The sequence below is a fragment of the Carassius gibelio genome, chromosome B5, assembly GCF_023724105.1.
Source record: "Carassius gibelio isolate Cgi1373 ecotype wild population from Czech Republic chromosome B5, carGib1.2-hapl.c, whole genome shotgun sequence".
NCBI classification, from domain to species: Eukaryota; Metazoa; Chordata; class Actinopteri; order Cypriniformes; family Cyprinidae; genus Carassius; species Carassius gibelio.
The window spans coordinates 15,333,660-15,353,748 of NC_068400.1; the positions used below are offsets into that span (position 1 = coordinate 15,333,660).

Consider the following 20,089-nt stretch of genomic DNA (forward strand, 5'->3'; position numbering starts at 1 on the left):
GTCTGTTGTGCTCTCAGTGCTCTGCTATACGGGAGCGCGCGCTCTTCCCGGCAGAAGTGCCTTAGGACCCATATAAGGAAATTCCGCTCCATCTAACGTCACACAGAGCCATACTCGAAAAAAACTTTCTGAAACTTGTGACAAACCGGAAGGAGTATTTTGGGAACAAAAATACTCCTTCAAACGTACAACTTAATTTTTTTATGTTTTAATGTCTAGCATGGGAATCCAACTCTTTAACAGTGTAAAAAACTCACTATGCATGAAATAGCATTTCACCCCCCCTTTAAGGAAATTAAAAATAAAGGAAATTAATTTAGATGTAAAATTCATGATTATGGTATTCCATTGCATTTGACAATTAACATGTGCACATTGCTTTACTTTATTACGGGTTCACTGTGTTTTGTTTTCTCTCATTCTAAAGAGCATCTAATTGGACAAAAATCTGTGCAGTGCAAGATGATGTCATCAGGAATAGAAAGACTGTGCATCACTGAAGTATATAGATGAGTTCAAAGCTATACAGACATCAAATATGTTTTATTTTATTAGTCTTAAATGGGATTTATTTCTAAAAACAACTCACATCTCAGGCTGTTCATGCAAAAGAGTGTTTATGTTTTAAATGATGTCAACATGTTGAACATGTTCAGAATTTATCCAAATGTTCCTGCATCCTGATACAGCCTGAAGAGGAGATATCATGAAACAATAACATCTGAATGAACGAAGTAAATGCAGGTGGGCTGGTTTTTCCATGCTGCTTTCATCTAGCATGATAATGATGTCCTGCCTTCTGCTTCCATGTAATGAGAGCAGTTCTGAACTGGGGAAAAGACCCGCCACCTGATTGATTTGTTGTCAACACAACAACAACACGAGCAAGAATTAATGTGCCACATGTGCAGCATATTAAGACATTGTGCAACAGCAAATAACCCTTCTACCTTCTCTCTTCACCGAAAGGTCTGACCATTTGAATGAAAGCTAAACAAATGGATTAGCTCTGTTCCAAAACCTAGTGAACTGCCTAACTAGACAACAATTCCAGGCAGCATATGTAACAATAGGCGCAGTTCAACATGAAGGCTGAGAACATTATTTTAATCAAAATTGTGACGTCTTTTAAAATTGATAAAATGGTTAATCTGACGGTAATCTAAATGGTAATCTGAACATTTAATTCAAACCTGGAATCACTTTTAGGATTTTGAACAGCACCTCCATTGCTGTACTTTGTTCTGAATAGTTTTAGCGTGCTAACTGCATGGTTACTTGGTGAATTCTATGGTTATTTTATGGTTATTGTAATTCTGTGGTTATTATACTGCTCTGGCTGGTTGCCAGAATGTTGCGAAAGTGTGGTTTCTCGTGGTTATATGTCTTTTCCAGGATTTTCTGTGTGATTGATGGTTGCTTGGCTGTTGTGGGTTGCTGCCAGGGTGGTTACTGGTTACTAGGTGGTTGCTATGTTGCTCTGGTTGGTTGATACGGCATTGCTAGTGTGTTCTAAGTGGTTGTTAGGTATGGTGGGATGTTCTGGATGATCCTTCATCACCTGGTATATCTTCCAGGTGAAAATAGCAAGTTTGAGTGTGTAGAAAATCTGCTTCTCAACAAGCCACATGATTTAGAGTTTAATACTTTATTAGAGTTTAATACTTCAAGTCATTATTTCAATGACTATGAGCAATAATAGTGATCCTGAAGACTGACTTTGCAAGCCACTAATGCAATCCTCCTTTTTGTAAAACACAAAACATTCATTATTGCTTTTGAGCATTTCAAGTAAATAAGCCATTGGTTGAATCATAGTAAAAATGAAACTCGTTTTATTAATCGTCATCCTCACGCCCAGCTGCGATAATAACACTGTATTCAAATGAAGCACTAACGAGTGTGTCGGCATTGGCACATACCCTCAGACCCCCAGTCCAGCTCACAGGACGCACACGTGGGCGGCACAGACCGGACCGATGCCTCGTAACGCATGCCGTGATTTATCATCACATCAAAAAGGCAGAATCAATCAGCACCAACCGCACCAACCTACAGCTGTGCTGTGTTAAAAAATGACCTCCATGTACAGATGCACAACTCAAGATTGATATTCTAATGGCATGTGTGTGGGCCGCTGCAATGTGGGTATTTCACACACACACACACACACACACACACACACACACACACACGCGCGCACAGTCATTTGGCAGTGGTGAGGAATGGGCTCTTCACGGCAAGCCATAATTGAAAAGTGTGGCGTCTGTGGGGACCATCTGTGTCTGTGTGCTGTGTGGGTCTGAGCAGGGCAGACGGCAGCCCTCTGGGAGCTGTTAACACCTCATAGACATAAAGGGCCCCTGGGGGACCGTCGAGCACTCAGAAGGGCCTAATGAGATAGCTGGTGATTACTGAGGTTCTGGGAAATAAATGAGCACGATTATCAGTCTTTCTGAATCTGCTTTTCGAGTCGGTGCTTCAGATGTTTGAGCAGAGATGCCTCATTTCATGAGCATCTTATTTTTTGTCACTAAAAATAACACAGGAGAACCGATGAGAGAAACTCAAGAATCATTATGAAATCATGAAATTAGAGAAACATCCCAAATCCAGCTTGGTAAAGTGTTTGAACGCTGAGCTTGATTAGCTGACTTCATAGTGTTTGTGAAGTCAAGCATTGCTATGACTTTAATTGTGCAGTGAATGATTCCTTAAGTCAAGTGTCTCGTTGAGGAGAGTTTTGCTTTTACTTCACACAATGTACACCTGCTGGGCCATAAAAGATTTGAAAAATCTTGAAGGAGAAGCCCAAGCAATATTTTCGGTCCAGAAGATCACAGAGATGTCACAGAGGATGCAAGAAATCATAGTAAACATTTAAAACAACAATGCCAAAACACTGCTTGCTTTTTTTATATATATATATATATATATATATATATATATATGATTGCACCAGTCACATGAAAAATATCAGTATTTAACCCTTCATTTGCTTAATTTGGTGTTCCTGGTCAAAAATGACTCAAAAAATTAATGAATTTTAATGCCTTATTATGCTATATTATCACCAAATTATGGATTTAGTCTTTCTGCTTTTTTCAGTTGGCACAGGTTTTGTGTTTCTTTTTTGGAAATGATTGAACATGGCCTCACTGATCTGAGCTTATGCTCCTCAGTTTTTGAGTGAACATTGCCAAAATTATCCACAAATAATGCTCTGAGCATATGCTCTAATCAATGAGACAAATGATCAATCAGTTGCAAAAAGAAATACAAAACTGTGCTAATCCTAAGAAATCAAGCTGATTGAAGATTGAATTTCTTCTATGCATTATTGAATTTCAGACTTACAATCTCTTTGTTGTTTTGATTTCTTGTGATTTCTTGAGACATACATGATTTATTTGATTATGATTAAATGAAATATGTTGTCAGATACAACACAAGAAAATGTATTTAACACCTGCTCAAATACTTAAAACCATACTAAAGCATGCATTTTGAAAAAATTAATAAAAAAAAATGTATGCTTTAAAAAAATGTTAGGTTCTCTCACTTATTGCATTTACAAAACAGCATACGCTCAAACAAAATTCAGTAAACAGCTAAACAACAGTATGCTATAACAGTCATGCTGCAATGCATTCTGGATTGTTGTTCAGTTTAAAAAACCTTTCTTTAGATAACTGTGTTTGACTAGTTTAAAGAACATTTGATCCTAATTCTGTTGATCAGTGTTCAGTTCAGTGTTGTCTCCTCCTCCAGCATGACTCTCTCATACAGCAGAGGATCTTACTCATTAGCAGAGTTAATTGATTGTTTACTCATGAAAGTCGTTGAGTGCTGTAGTGTATCCCAGAGGCCCAGCAGACACGGGCCGCTCTGACTGTGTCTTTAGGGCTGCTCCATTAGGCCTTAATGCTGTGGGTGACGTGTGGGACCCTGGGGAAGTGTTACTGCCAGCCCTGATTTACTCTGGCCATCTGACGCCAAACCAGCTGTGAGATCCACCCACACCCACAGTAGCTTTCCCTTCAGCTGACCAGAACACTGTGACTAATACTGTTATATTTGGACACACAGAACTATTAGACTTCATTTAGCAGTAATTCTACATCCTCATGAACAAAAGGAGATGTTTCACGGTATGTTAGTCATGAGTTGAAAAATAAATGGGAATCAAATTTCATCAAAATGTTTAGTACTGCACTCAAATTAAATCTTTCTGAAAGCATTTTTTGAGATATCAACCTCAAATTTGGAGTACAAATTGTTTAAACTTTATTGTCCCCAAAGGTATTTTGTTATAGGGTAAAACATGTTTTTATATATATGCTAATGTAGTTTTTATAATTCTAAACTTTTTTTGCATCACTTTAACTTTTTACTTCACCAAATGCACATAATATCAATTTTTAAAAAAAACTAAAACACAGTACTTTTTTTTAATTTAAATAAATAAAATTTAGTTACCTTTCGACTTCCACGTGAGCAGCACCAGAGGGTTAAATATCTGATTTCATGTTAATGTATCTGATCAATGTTATCAGCTAAAATCAAAATAAAACTTATACGTTACATAAAAGTTGAATGAGTGCCATACAGACTCTCAGTATAAGTGCATTTCTGTTGGTACATGTTTTAGTTATTCTTCTTGTGTATGATTTTTAGTTTAACTGGAAATATCTTTTTAAGAATCAGATATCACTTATATTATGTACTTATATATATCATATATATCATAATATATGTCTAGATGTACTGAGCAATATATATTTTGTATTTCACAGAAAATATCACCTCACAGGAGCAATTACCTATATTTAGCTATGCATAAATCTAACTTTTTAATCTTTAGACTTTTTATGTCACAAACCGGAAATATATTTCTAAATATATATTTTAAATGCTAATGTTCTTATACAACTGAAGCAAAAACACAAAGCGTGCAAATTAATTAATCGGTGAAGGATGCAACACACACACACACAAACAACTAGCGGAAATTCACTTTACAGATTATATGCTGGGAAACTAAAATCCTCCTTACATAAAAGCACCTGTGTGAAACGCTGGAGTTAATGTGAGTGAGGGAAGGGTAATCTCTCAGTACGGTTCACACAACGGACATCTGCATGTGTAATCTGTGCTTTGTTATGTCTCGACCACACACCTGTCACTGCAGCATCTGACGTGAGAGGAAAAGAGAAAACCTGCCTTAAAACTCCTGTCTGTCTGCTTAATCAGTGTGAACAACCGTTTTACTGGCAAATCCCCCGGACCTGCTTGTGGAAAGTGTTCTGTAAACTAACCAGAGCTCAGATCTGCTCAGATTAGCTTTGCTTTTACATTTCATTGTTAGTCCGAGTCCCACATGCCTCACGTTACATGGATCACAATTAAAGCTACAGCAAATGACAGAAGCCCAGTCAAGAAGTTTGAGAGTTTTTCAGAACGGTGAAAAGAAAGACTGATTTGATTCAGACTGTTCTAACCTTGACTGGACTAGAGGAGAAATTCCGTTTAATTGCTCTAAAGCTTAACTAAAGTAAATAAAATAGAAAAAAAGAAAAAGAAAAAAGTCTGGCATTAAGGTTTGCAAAAAAATAAATAAAAAAATTCAACAACGTGAAAAGTTCCCATGAGAAGTTCTCTCTTAAATTTACAAATATAGAATAAAATGGATTTGTTTACTTATTTTTCTTTTTCCACTTCTAAATGCAGGAAGCATACTTGTTCCCTCTTACAAGTTTACAAATCATAGAATAAAGTAGCTTACTTATTTTTTGCACTACTAAATATAGGAAGCATGCTTTTTCATTAAAAAATGAAGAGCACAATATTCTTTAACTTATGTGTAACTGATGCTTTACCTTCATTTAAAATGTTTTTTTGTTTTTTTTTTGGGTGATCATCAAACCCTCCTATCCATTTCCACTTCGAAGAAAACTGGCCAACCAATAAGAGTAGCTATTTTGGTCATGTGCCCAGAGCTGTTGCTGTTGTTATATAAAACCAAAACTTAGTGGCCACAGACAATTTTGCTAAGCAACCTGCCACTCTTTCCTCTGTATTCTTGTATTTGGTATTGTTTGATAAATACTATAGCAAATACAAAAAATTCGAGCTACTTTTTTAAATTGTGTGAAAGCCATTACTTTCTTCTTGCTTGTGTCAGGAAGGGGAAGTTGCATAGCGCCTTGTGTAGGCCTACTACCAGTATTCTTTTTTTTTTTTTTTTTTTTTTTTTTTTTTTTTTTAGCGCAATCTATTGTTATAGTGCACTTTCCTTTTCATTCAAACCGTCTGCCGTTTTTAGCACTGCTTTAATAGACAAATGACATGCATAATCGGGCCAAATTTTCAATAACGGTGTAAAAATATACATTTATTTAAAGCGCCAAACATTTTGTTTAATCATGTTATATTAACCAGTTAGGCACTTTTGGAGTGCTCTCAACAGCTACAAATATCACTGAGTCAAATTGAATTTATGGTTCAGGTAAAAACTGAAGAGAATCCAGGAGTTCCGCGCCGGAAATTAAAACTGATTACGACATGAAAGTGTAACTGAGTAGGACTTTCTAATTACAGACCCTCAAAGCATGCATGCATATACATACATTGATAAACAAACAAACAAACAAACAAACAGTTTATGGGGTGCGTCATTATACCGTTATGTCGAATAAAATGCCTCACACTCACAGCTTTACATCTATGTGATTGAATTAAATTGTGAAATAGCAAACAAACCGAACCCTGACATGCTAATAGCTGTGAATATTCCTGTCCCGTTGGGGCAACCGGGTAAACATGGCACACTTATCTGCAAATCGACATGTTGCAGTTGCGCCCGCCTCGAATTTCTCTGCTAAAGCGGCGTTGAACTCTTGATACGGCTCTGGTCACAAGCCAGACCGGCGATTCGCCTACTCAGTCAGATCCGGGTCCATTATCTGTGCCCTGATATAAGATCGATGTGATTAATCTCGGAAAAGAAAAGAAATAAATATCTAAGCCCGTTCTAAGGCTCTCGCTGCCAACGAGCCACTGGAGAAACCTTCCCGGATCAGATGGCCGCTCCTCCGCTTTACAGAGCGCAGAACAATGGGGAGGCTATAAACGGCACAGAAATTTGCATCCTTTTAGTAAATGAAGAAATAAAAAACACAAGCCCACAGCTTTAAAGAGCTCTGCCAGGAAGCAATGTCTACTTGAGGATTTCATGACAAATTTATTAAAGACCTTTATGACTTAACCATCATCAGAGAGAATAAATAAGACATAAAACATTTTTTTTTCACATAACACATACAGGAGCCACGGCGTCTCGGCTAAACGTTTTCAACACAGTGAAATGAACGAGACATGTCTGAAAACACACAAATGCATAGAGGAATTCCTACTGAATAGAAAGAGACAACAGCTAGCCTACAACTTGTCTATCCCTGTTGTGAAACATACAAAGTCTCTGTGATCATATAGTCCAAGGAGGTTGTATAAAAATAAAGACTCCACATTGATTAAATGTTATATAATGTATATAGACATTTGGCAACGACCAGACACTTGGACCAAACTGGTGAAATCACATTTATACACATCAGTAACAGCAATGATGGATGATTTAATTTTTCTTGGTGCACCTTACTGTAATTGACTTGAATTCTCATCTTGAAGAAGAAAATAAAATCTTTTCATTGTCGTATAGGCTAATTAAAAGTCATGGTCTACATAAAGTAAAAGTTGGTGAAGGGCTCCAATAGTTGCTGAAAGCTCCCCACTCAATGTCGTGTTCTTGTAGAACCAACCAGTAGTTCAAAGCCTTGGCGAGACTTCTCAGCTCAAGTCTTGGGTCCATCCCTAACCAATTTTAGTGAAGATACAAAATTCATCCGCTTTGTAATCCCTGACCACTGGGGGAGATCTGCTCTAGGTCTCTTTCCAAATGTGCATCTTCAAAACTATCAGAATTGGGCATGATCCACTTCATCCAACCAGGATGCTGGGCTCGCAGGGAAGTCTGGGTACCCACCGCTGCTTCCTGTGGACAAATCAGAGCTCGGCCCATTTCCCCCAGCCATCATGCGAACCCCCGGAGTCATGTTCTGGCCTCCGCTCTGACCCACCATGGGCAGGCCTGACTCTGGGTAGACCAGGCTGGAGATGAGGGGCTGGTGTCTGGGAAGGGCCTGTAGTGAGCCCGGAGACTGCGGGAGGCTGTAGGGGCTGCTGGCCTGGATGTCGTGGTATTGCTCCTGTGAGGGGATGATGGCACCATGCTCCAAAGGGAAGGTTGGATGACCTCCACCCTGACGACTCAGAGCCGGAGAGCTTTCGCTCAGACTGCTGTAAATACCATTGGAGTGACCCAGCTCCGACATGGGCGGCTCATCTGCATGCAAAAAAAAAGAAAAGGTTCTTTTAAGAACTGTTAAACTGAACGATTCTTTGGGGATCCTAAATGGTTCCTCTGTGATACTGCTGTGAAAAGCCTCCTCTGGGTTCCTCTGAAGAGAGTGTGGCTGTTTGTGATGGATGCCAGAATAACAACCAGAAACCTCACTGAAAAACTGGCATGCAGTATATCAGAGCTCTCACATGTTTCCATTAATTTCTTAAACAAGCTTTTCAGAAAATTTGTTAATAAACAGTTCTGTGCTTTAAATCAGACTGGCTTTGAAATATTTAATTCAAAGCAAAACATTTTTTTTAATCATTCATGAACATTTTGGGGTATATCACACACATGAGTAGTTTTCTAAAGGGTTTTGGGAACAAACATACCCGTGAAAGAGACCTCAGCATCGCTGTCAATGCCCTCCTCCAGAGTGCTGTCTTTGTCCGATTTGGAGCTCCCGCGTGACCTCTTCATGTTTCTGAAGTACTGCCCCCATCTCTGCCTACCTGCATCTTTTTTCAGTCTTTTCTCTTTGGCTCTTCTGTTTTGAAACCATACCTGCGCATAGACGTGATAAACAATTTTGAGGCACCACTGTAAAAAGTTGTAGTAAAATATTTCAACCTTACATGAGTTGAAATATATATATATATGAATATATATATATATATATATATATATATATATATATATATATATATATATATATATATATATATATATATATATATATATATAATTTTTATTTATTTATTATTATTTCGTGTTTTAAGTTCAGTTAACTTCATTGTCAGTGAACCTACACAAATGTGCTTCTTGTGGAAACATTTAGGCAATTAACTGTTTTTATTAATTTCAGATGTATTATTTAACGTCACAGATAAAGTTGCATTTTTAAGGGTGCGATAAATAACCGCGCGTTTTTGCGATGTAGACCTTAGTTTTGTTGTAATGCACATTTGTTGCGTTGAGAATGAGCTTTAGGTGTGATGTAGATGTAGCTGTTACCTGCACCACCCGCATGTCGAGGCCGGTCTCCGACGACAGCTGCTCCCGCACGTGGCGCGCGGGTTTTGGTGAGTTATTATACGCGTTCTTCAGCGTCTCCAGCTGTTTGGCGGTGATTGTTGTGCGCGGGCGTTTTGCTGTCGAATCCGCCTCTGTAATATAAGAAACATATTTTGATTTATAAAAAATAATTTATTTCTTATTTTGCAGTCAGGTTACACCTTTTTGTTAATTGATACGGCATCATTTATGTAGAGTATTGCCTACTCTTCTTAAATTATGGCTATTTAGTCTATTCTATTCTATTCTATTCTATTCTATTCTATTCTATTATATTCTTTAAGGTAACCCATGTAAACGCATTTAAAATAATATTTAACTTTATTCCAGTCAAAATTATTAATATTATTATTTAAATAAGGTTCAACGAATGCAAATAAAGTCATAATATCTTTACAGAAACAATTGCACATTGTAAGTTTTATTCTATTCGAATCTGAGCGTCGGTGAGGTGAATGCACTGAAGGCCTGTATTAAACATTTAGAATGCATTTATTCAGTGTAATGTAAGCTTATCTGCTCAGTGAATGATGCTCAGGGTCTCTTCCAGACCCCGTTCCTAAATAATTCACAACGAGCGTTCCGTCTTGGTAATATAAGAAACATATTTTAATTTGACAAACGAATTTATTTCTTATTGACATTAGAATCTATTCTTCGAGATGTATGTTCGTTTTGTCATTCTATTCTATTCTATTCTATTCTATTCTAAAAACGCCCGTTTTCTGTTATTTAAAAACGTTCTTTATTTTCATAGATACATCTATGAAAAACCTTTAACATCCATGGAATCTTTCTTTTGTACTAAATGCTCTTTATGTTTTCACTTGTACTTTTTCTTCTGTGGCACTATTGCGAATTTCCCCTTTTGGAGCCTTTATTTTAAAATGTCTATTCTATTCTATTCTATTCTATTCTATTCTATTCTATTCTATGGGTGTCAACTGAAACGCATGTTTTGAACATTTAGAATGCACATATTCAGTTATGAGCTGTGTAGCGTGAGTTTATTGACTCAACGGATGACACTGTGGGCCTTTCCAGACTCCATTTACAAATAAATCACTACGCAGTCCGATTTGTCCAGTATTAAAGCGCTGAATCTGTCTGAAAACTGCCCTGGATGCAGATTGTGTCTCTCTGGCTCCATAGATCAGTTCTAGCGCGCTAACTGGAACGCTTCTGTACGACGTTGGCATTTATCGATCTGGAGGCTGGCGAGTTTGCAATTACCTGAGCCGGGTCAAATGTTTATGGACGAGCCCACGACCAGCGAGATTAAGCTCAAGAGTTAAAAGCGCTCAATCAATGTGAGGTCATCGAATGAAAGAAGTAAAACAATTAAGACTTAGGGAACTGTGCCTGCTCAAACAAAACTGCGCTTGAGGTAACTTCTCTTACAAAAGTAAACATCTGCTGAATAATCAAAGGTGTCGCGTGTGCACGTACCTCTCTGTTTGGCGGTCTCATAATCGGCTTTACACACCAGTCGACTGTCCTCCATCAGGTAATACTCGTCACCTGTGGCCAGCTGCCTCTTACATACGATACAGGCGAAGCAGTGCAGGTGATACACGAAGTCCTGCGCCCTCCGGACCACCTGTGTCGGCGGGATGCCCTGCTGACACGCTGCGCACTTGGTCCCGAATCTCCTGCAGGCAAAATACAGTCAAACACCGGTCAGATGGCACCCGAAGCGTGAGGGTGAACGATATAAACATGTGCTGAAGAAGTCGGGACTGACTTGAAGAAGTCGTCTTTGCAGTAGACACTGTCGCCTCGACTGAAGCATTTATCGGCCAGCTGAGACTGACAGTCGCTGCATTTCAGACATTTGCTGTGCCAGTGTCGATCCAAAACCTTCAGGATAAAACGATCGACTATGTGCTGGTTACAGCCTGCGCAAACTGGAATATCTGCAAGAAGAAAAAAAAAAAAAAAAACAAGAAAGCGGTTGATATCACATACAGAAAGAAATGCGCCATGAACCTTTTTGCGGAAAAAAACAAAAAAAAAACATGCAAAAGATGATGGCTATTTGTTGCCCTGACCGAGTAATTTCGCTTTGTGCTTTATGATGTGCATTTAATTTGTTTTTCAGTGTGGATTTATTTACTAAAAATTTCCGTTAATATAACACACACACACATATAAAAAATATAAATTATATACATATTGGAACAATGAAGAGTCGATAATATTCCCCCAAAATATTTTTTTTTTCGCTTTTCGCATGAAAAAGAAGTTTTTACGCATGAAAAAGAAAGAAACTAGTTTTGGTAGTTACTTGCTAGTTTTGTTAATAATAGTATTATTATTATAAGACAAATAGGCCTAATAATAACAACAATAATAATCTTTACATTATTATTATTATCATCACCCTCATCATTATTATTATACATTATTACAGCAGGTAAGCACAGTCTTCTGATAAATCACAATGCAATTCAAGGACACAGTAAATAAACCGGTAAACAAACGAGCTTTTATTAAAGTAGTTATTATCTTTAACAACGTAAAACTAAAAACTTTAATGTGTTAATTTAGTATTGTGTACTTAAGTATTTATGATGTAAATATTAAGTCTGTCATTGTTTAAAAAACTTGAATAAGATGCAACACATTTTCCATTACACAAGTACATAAAGCACATAAAATAAAATCAACTACTTGAACAAATATAACAATAATAGCTACACACTATTATTCTTGTCATTATTATTATTATTATTATTATCATTATCATTATTATATATTATTTACGTTGTCGTCAAAGTAGCAGTTTTCATGTGCTTATGGTGATGTAGCTAAATGCTAAATTGTCATAAATATCCAGAAAACACACCTTTGATTACATCTTCTTTACTCTAACAAATTTGGTCAAATTCTGATTAAAATGAAATGAAACCACGATCCACTCACTCCTCGAGATTTTCTTATTAATAACAATAACAATTCAATAAATAAGCCCGATGCGCGTTTTATCTGGCAAATCATGTGTCTTTGAGCGTGTAGCTGCTTCTCTGACATCAACACACACGTCACGAACAGGTGCACGAGTACCTATCAATTATTCAATCAACCTACAGCTCTATTTATTAGTCTATAAAGAGCAGAAATCTTAAATTTGTCATTCAAACAATGCGTCTGAAATAGTTTCTGTCCTCCTGCAGCCTTCACTCAGAATGACGGGCTGTTTCTGGAAAATTGTCATTATTTCTTAACACTCATTGTAAGGTTTTCGTTTTAGTTCGTTTTCTAAAATGTGGCCTATTTGTACACCAATGACTTTTCACCTAGATGCAAATCAAACCCCGATTTTGCACCTTAATATCTTTCATGCGTGTCAAAGTCCAAAATGGGAAATGTTGCCGATTTGTGGAAACAGAAAGACGCAGACATATGTTGTTGTGAGCCGCTGTTTAAGATTTAATCCCACAGAAACACAATCATTCCTAATCCACAGCATTAAAGCGGCACAGAAGCGTTACTCATGCAGGAGAAATAAACTCTACTGAGAAAAGATTTACTCCACAATTACAAATCATCTATTAAAATTAAACACATAGAGCATTAAACACCAGTCACCTAAAGTGCATTTTTAAATGTAAGGACAATTAAATTACAAGCTTTCAGCAAGTGTACAACTCACGCAAGATTGGACTAATACTCTGAGGTGCTTCGTGTTTTTTCTAGATCTGAACTGATCTGTAAGTTTCTTCCGTGTTCTGATGTCGGCTGTACCTTTCCGTAACTCCTCTCTCTGCGTGAGTAAAGCCAGCAGCATCTCCGTGTGATGAGAGGACGGCTCTTTCGGCGAATCCCTAGCCTTATTCTGCTCCATTTTCATTATTCCGATAAAGAAAGACAAAACGGGTGCGATATTATAGCTATCTAAGCGTTATATCTAGCGTAGAATTGGCAGAAGACGCGCGCGTGCCAGAAACACATCCATCGCGCGGAGACTTTCTGCGTCTTGTGGCTCTTGATGCGCAGTAGAAACGCCTCCCCGTTACTCTGGTGACTGATAAAACAGATGAGCATCACCTGGACAAAACCAGCACAACAGTCTCACGGAGTTTCTGTGAGAAGAGTTTACAAATTATTCACTGTCCACACAATCCTTACTTTTGCGCGAGAGCCACACAAATATTCAAGATATTTTCCATAAATGTGTCATATGATGCCCTCAACTAGCAACAATTAGTTGGGAAGGATAGCGTCTGTGTTTCCCAAAAGCAGGTGTGTGTGTCCATCACACAAACATGCGCACCTGTCAAATCCCAATCTTGATCTAGATTTGAAGAATTCAAAATACACCCTGTAAAACAGTGCGTAAAACTGTTTATGCGTACTGACACATTTCTAAAGCATTTGGCCGTTTACTTAAAAGTAAAAAGTCGAATTAGGGTAAACATCAGTGTCTGTTTTATTTTCGATAGACACACACGATGAAATTGGCGTCATTTACATCAAACAATTTCTCCGCTTGTCTTAATTTTTTTTTTAAATAATCAGATGAATTATACAGTTGAAATCTTGACACCGATGCCAGCAGATCGCCTACTAAACTTAAATAACCATAATCAATGTAATTTTCAAAGCGAATAATTATTACAATGCCCAGTTGTAGAAAGTTTTTCACAAGATGCCAACGCAAACGATACAAATGAATCTGTCTCTGTCCAACGCACTTTTTTTTTGAACAAACCTGTAGTTTTGCGCAATGCTTTTGGCTCTTCAAAGCGAAAATGAATCATGTCCCTTTGAGATGCACATAAACTGTGAACTTTTAAATCCAGATCATTCCATTTCTCTACATCGATTTAGGTCAGACAACTGTTTGCTGTAGGAAAGAGAGGACAGTTGTGTGAAATGCTGAGCGAGCTGCTCAAGCTCCAGATGAATGTTATTGACACTGATCTGCTGTGTCTGGGGAAATCAGCTTTAGTGGCACTGCGTCCGCCGCATGATAAACTCAAAATCAATGCCACATTTGCTTGGATTTCCACACTTTATGAAGCACATATCAGCGAAAGGTGCCGCAATGTTCCTCCTTACTTTCAGCTTGATCATTTTTATGTCATATTGACCTGTTAACCTTTGATGTAACAAAAACTCAAGACTGAAGACGAATTGACCACGTCATTCTGACAGCTCTATAACAACATCACTTTTTTTTATTTTAGTATTTTAAAATATTTTTAAAGGTTCTATATTTGACAGTGACAATTTAACTACTTATGTTCATAGGCCTAAGTGACAGTCTTAGCGAACACTTAATTTGTAGAGCTGCTAATACATAGCCTACGTGTTGATATTATAATAAACCTAATTAATAATTATCAACATATGTGTAGCATGATGAATGTTAAACAGTGTTGTTAAAGAAAACCAAGTCTCTCGCGTCTCAAAGATAGAATGTGTTGAGAAAACACACAGCCCGAATATTTTGGTTTAATTAAAATTTTGTGTATAATATCTACATTTTTTTGCAGTCCGATCAAATTATGAGAACAACACTAGATTGTTCTGCTCTTGTTTTCTCTGTAATGGTTGCATTGCTTTTGGCAGTTCTTAGCAGGTTAAACTCTCCAGAACAGCCCTAAACCGGGTCTCCTCTGGTTCAGGTGCTGCACCTGTTGAGGGAAACCCGATACCTGCTGGTCTCGCGGACGGAGCTTCGGTCCGCTCGCGGGTCTCTCATGACAACCGTGACCGCGTGCGCTTCACATCTGTTCCACGCGCTGACAATGTTGCTCATTACATATTCATACGGCGTCAAACAGGCGAATGGTCGGAGCAGGAACAGTTGTTAGTTTGTCGAAAAAGACGACTTCTGCAAGGCTATCAGTATTACGTGCATTTGAATGTATGTGTCTATTGCAGAAACTCCAGAACCGTTGACCTTCAGAGCAACGCTTCACACACCAAACACTCTTCAGAAGGGTTCATGAGGTTCAGCGAAGAGCCATTCACTTCTCCTTAACCGCTTTAGCTGTGTTGGGCTCTTAAGCTGAAGCAAACAGTGCTTTAGACGTTTAAATGTGTTAAATGCAGATGTTTAATACCATAGCCTATAAGCTTTTCGTATTATGCACTAATACTGACATTTAAAGAAGTCTTAAATAGGAACTCAAAAGACATAAGGGCTACTTACGGAGTAAAAATATTAAAGCTAATTTATTATGTAGTGCATAAGAAAAAGTATCCTTCTTTGAGTGAGAGATAAAAGGCATTTATAATTTCCACTCAAACAGGCCGTCTACGACACGTATATGATAAATAGCACAGGCTTTAATAGTAGCCTATCGCCAATATTTTGTAAAGAAATACCGGCGGATTGTTGCTCTTGTGTTTTCGATTGTGTTGTCAAAGCTCAATGGGAGCTTGTCAGTTTTCCAGTCGATTTCCATGTTAAACAGCTCGAAGGAATTTGCGTTAAACTAATGTAGATAAATATCTGTCTTACCTTGAGTCGAACTGTATCTGGTGTAATTCCCAGCATTTTGACAGCTTGATCCCGGATGTTCTAACAACATTCTGACGCAAATGAAAATAAACTTATAGGAGATTAGGGGAAAAAAAAGTAATATTAAAACGAAAAACAATATAAGACTGTGGGCAAAAATAAAATAAATAAGAGTGGCCCAACAAAATAATTCAAAGGAAACGGACCGGGCGGATGTCCCTCGGTGTTTCAGGGCTCTACAACTTTTCAAATGTCTAGATTGAGTCGCTGTGTTGTTCAGGAGGTCTGAGGGAGGAGGAATCCTGATGACCTGCAGTTGTTTAGCATCACAAAAGCGCAGGAGCAGAGCGCGTCACGTGTGTATGTCCCTGTCCGCGGTGCTGAAGGAGTTCCTACAGAGGCGTGAACACACCGACCGACACCCCACCCACTGCACCCCACCCCGCCTCCACGCGTGTCTCTGAGACAAACGTTTCTCCCGAGCATCTCAAACGGAACGTGTCCATCTGACACGGTAAGAGACTGGAGATAAAAACACCCCGAGACCATCGCGACCCCTCGGGTGGACAGACAGCGGACAACGTCTTTTTTCAGAGACGATTCAGGGTCGTCAATTTTATCCTAAGACAAAAGCAACATTATAATTATAATTAAAGAGCGTTCTGTTGAAGTCCTTATAAGATTATCGAACTAAACTGTCCCTGTCACATTACTGGAAGGTTAAATTAAGCTTAATACAAAAAAAAAAAAAAAATTAATATGCTCTTACGACTTTCACCCACCACAAATAAATCAGACAGACAAACAGATAAGATAGATAGATAGATGGGTAGCTAGATAGATAAAAATTAAGGAATATCTATATGACTATTTGAAATATAGTCATATCTGACAATGATATTTTAACAATTACACTGGCAGTTATGATGTTAAAGTTGATAATGAAAAATATAAAATTATAAATTGGTGGCATCTATGACCCATCACACACACACACACGCATCCACGCTCACACACAAACACAGATGGCCTTTTGACACACTCAGAAAAAGTCAGACCTACTAGCATCCTGCTAATACACTCCCTCAGTAGAGCATCTCTCTCAAGTCTGAGCATCTCAGCTCTTGTCTCTGCGCTGTGCCTCTTGTTTCACTCGATTTCAGTAAATTGCTAAAGTGTTAATGCACCTGGGGCCCACTTAAAGGGCCTTTTCAATCACGTTTTAATAGAGCTCCGTGGCATTTGCCCCGGCTTGTGTGGCCTGGTGGCAGAGCTTCAGCTCATTTCGCACATGCAGGATACAGCATATCCTCTGAGCTCTGCGAGAGACACTTGAAGATCCTTGTGTTGTGAAGATCACACAGCAGATCAAAACTATATATTATTCTGGAGTGGTATGTCCAGCTTTTTAAAATGATTGTGCATTTAAGGGCTGCAAACATCAATGGTCTGCTGATATGTTCCTCTGTGAGGACCATCGGGTGATAGAGTCATCTGGAGAAACAGGACTAGGTGAAAGCGGATGCATCATATTCCAAATAAACCAAAGCCATAACATCAACTCTATGTAGTTTCTGCTGAGCATCTTTTAAAGGAATAGGTCACAAAAAAAAAAAAAAAAAAAAAAGCTGAAAATGTCTTCATCCTCAGGTTACCAAAGATGTAGATGAGTTTGTTTGTTCCTCAGATTTAAAGAAATGAAGCATTACGTCACTTGCTCATTAAGGGATCCTTTGCAGTGAATGGGTGCCGCCAGAATGAGAGTCCAAACAGCTGATAAAAACATCACAACAATCCACAAGTCGTCCACACATCTTCAGTCCATCAATTAACGTTTTGTGAAACCAAAAGCAGCGTGTTTAAAAGACACAAATCCATCATTATGGTGTTTTTAACTTCAAACCTTGCTTTTAACTAAAATACAAGTCTATAATCCATAATAATGCTTCCTCCAGTGAAAAAGTAATCTGGTCTGAATCAGGAGAGAAATCTGCTCAGATCAAACACTGTTTACAGTCCAAAACTGCTCTAAACATATAAGTGGCTGGGTTCTGATGTGAGAAGACAAGATTTTTATTTTCACCCGAGGAAGCATTATTATGGATTATGGACTTGTCTTGCAGTTAAAAACGTCTTAATGATAAATTAGTTTCTTACAAACACAGCTTTTGGCTTCGCAAGATGTTAACTGATTAATTGGAGTGGTGTGGATAACTTGTGGAGTATTGTGATGTTTTAATCAGCTGTTTGGACTCTCATTCTGATGGCACCCATTCACTGCAAAGAATCCATTGGTTAGCAAGTGATGGAATGATACATTTCTCAAAATCTGATGAAGAAACAAACTAATCTACATCTTGGATAGCCTGAGGATGAGGACATTTTCAGCACATTTTCATTTTTGGGTGGACTATTCATATAAAAGTAAGGCCAGGAATTCAATGGCAGTGTGATTTGCAAGTTTCTTTCACAACATGAGTAGCAATCACACAGTTATTCAGTCATGCTTGGTTTACGAGCAATATAAACTAAATCCACTCGCATACATACAGTAAAGATGGCAGCCTGAGAGGCCTTTTAGCATCTCTTGCCTCTTTTTAACACACACACACACACACACACACACACACACACACACACACACACACACACACACACACACACTCACTCTCATCTTTAAGTGTGTAAGTGTAAGCCTTAAATTCTGTCCAATCTCAATCTGCTAATATTTTGAAACGCATCATCATATCATAGTGTTGAAAATAACTGTGTCCGGAAGCTCAGGCCACAAATCAAGTTAACAATCTGTAACGATGACCTTTGAGTATTGAAAGTATTTGAAATATGATTTCCATTCATTTACTTCACTTATGTATATGTGCTCTAACTATCCTAAATAAGATTAATGAGTTTGCTAAGAAAAGCCTGATTCGCTCTGTAAATTCAAAGCGAGGCGTGGAGTTTCTTTGCATACGCAAGCGATGCATTACTGCATGTGGACATTGATTGCAGGGTCGTTATGAATTTACAGCATGCTTGAGGAACAGCACATGCGTAGAAACATAGGGATGCTAAGAGCTGCCAAAAGCAATGCAACCATTACAGAGAAAACAAGAGCATAACAATCTAGTGTTGTTCTGATAATTTGATTGGACTGCAAAAAATGTAGATATCGTACACAACATTTTAATAAAATGATGGGTCAAACTCTATATCAGGAGGCCTATGTATTATTACTGTATGTAAACACTAAATATGGGTTTAGTGTGTAACTACATGTTGTTCTGGAAGATTCTTACATTTACTGCGAATTAGTATGTGGTATGGTTAGATTTAGGAGTAAAGGTAGAGTTAAGACTAGGGTTATAGGTTTTGGGGTAAAGTTTGGGTTACGGTTAAAGGTAAAGTAGCTACACATTAATTAAATGCAAGGACTTGAAATATAATGACATTTACTGTATACATAATATATTGTATCAAATGGATAGGTACATAAGGCCACCTAATATAAAATGTGACAGAAATGTGTAGTATTGTAGTATGTTTAACTATTTCATTTTTTTTATTTAATAATGTCACTCACGTTTAATTAATTTCTAAGCAATATATATATTTTAGATTATTTTGAGTATGCTTTTGTATCTTTGTATTTCTTTGCATAATTTAACTGCGATTTCAAAGTGAAAATTGTTTCCCCACCAAATATTTTTTTGATGTATCATATGCAACTTCAATATTTGTGCATATTTTAAATTATCAGTAATTATTACTGGGTTTAATAAACTTCTGGGTTGACATAAATGACCAGGTCATCTTCATGTATGCACAAGTCTTTGTGCATATGCATGCCTTCTTAAGCATGTAAACAAGCGGCGTGTGCATAGATGCGGGAGTCTGGTGGTCAGAGGTTGAGCATGCTGGTCCTGACACCAGCTCTCCATTGTGTCTCTGTCATAATCAATCACGCCTCTCAATGGAGCGTCTTGTGCGGGGAAGGAGGGCACCAATCACACGCCTCATTAAACAGGCTTGGTTACTCAATGTAGTGGTGATCCCAGGACACTCAGCCTGTTGCTGTCTGAGGGAACACCAGCCAGACAGCAACATGGAAACTCTGGGATTTTGGATATGTTTTT

General features: G+C 37.9%; 2 protein-coding genes across 5 annotated transcripts in view; both read right to left on the reverse strand.

The window, feature by feature from the left end:
- The window catches only part of LOC127957234 (uncharacterized), a 364,986-nt gene that overhangs the window by 171,947 nt on the left and 172,950 nt on the right, over nucleotides 1–20,089 (reverse strand). The window lies entirely within an intron of this gene.
- On the reverse strand, nucleotides 7,224–16,303 carry LOC127957239 (LIM/homeobox protein Lhx3). 2 transcript variants are annotated; one of them, XM_052555682.1, is made up of 6 exons: nucleotides 15,954–16,303; nucleotides 11,223–11,394; nucleotides 10,928–11,130; nucleotides 9,419–9,570; nucleotides 8,797–8,968; nucleotides 7,224–8,404 (listed from the first exon to the last, which is right to left on the reverse strand). In XM_052555682.1, exons 1-6 carry the CDS (start codon nucleotides 16,021–16,023, stop codon nucleotides 7,977–7,979), a joined length of 1,197 nt encoding a protein of 398 aa, XP_052411642.1. In that variant the 5' UTR covers nucleotides 16,024–16,303; the 3' UTR covers nucleotides 7,224–7,976. The 2 variants fall into 2 exon arrangements, with proteins under 2 accessions (XP_052411642.1, XP_052411643.1); XM_052555683.1 differs by lacking the exon at nucleotides 15,954–16,303 and adding an exon at nucleotides 13,226–13,422.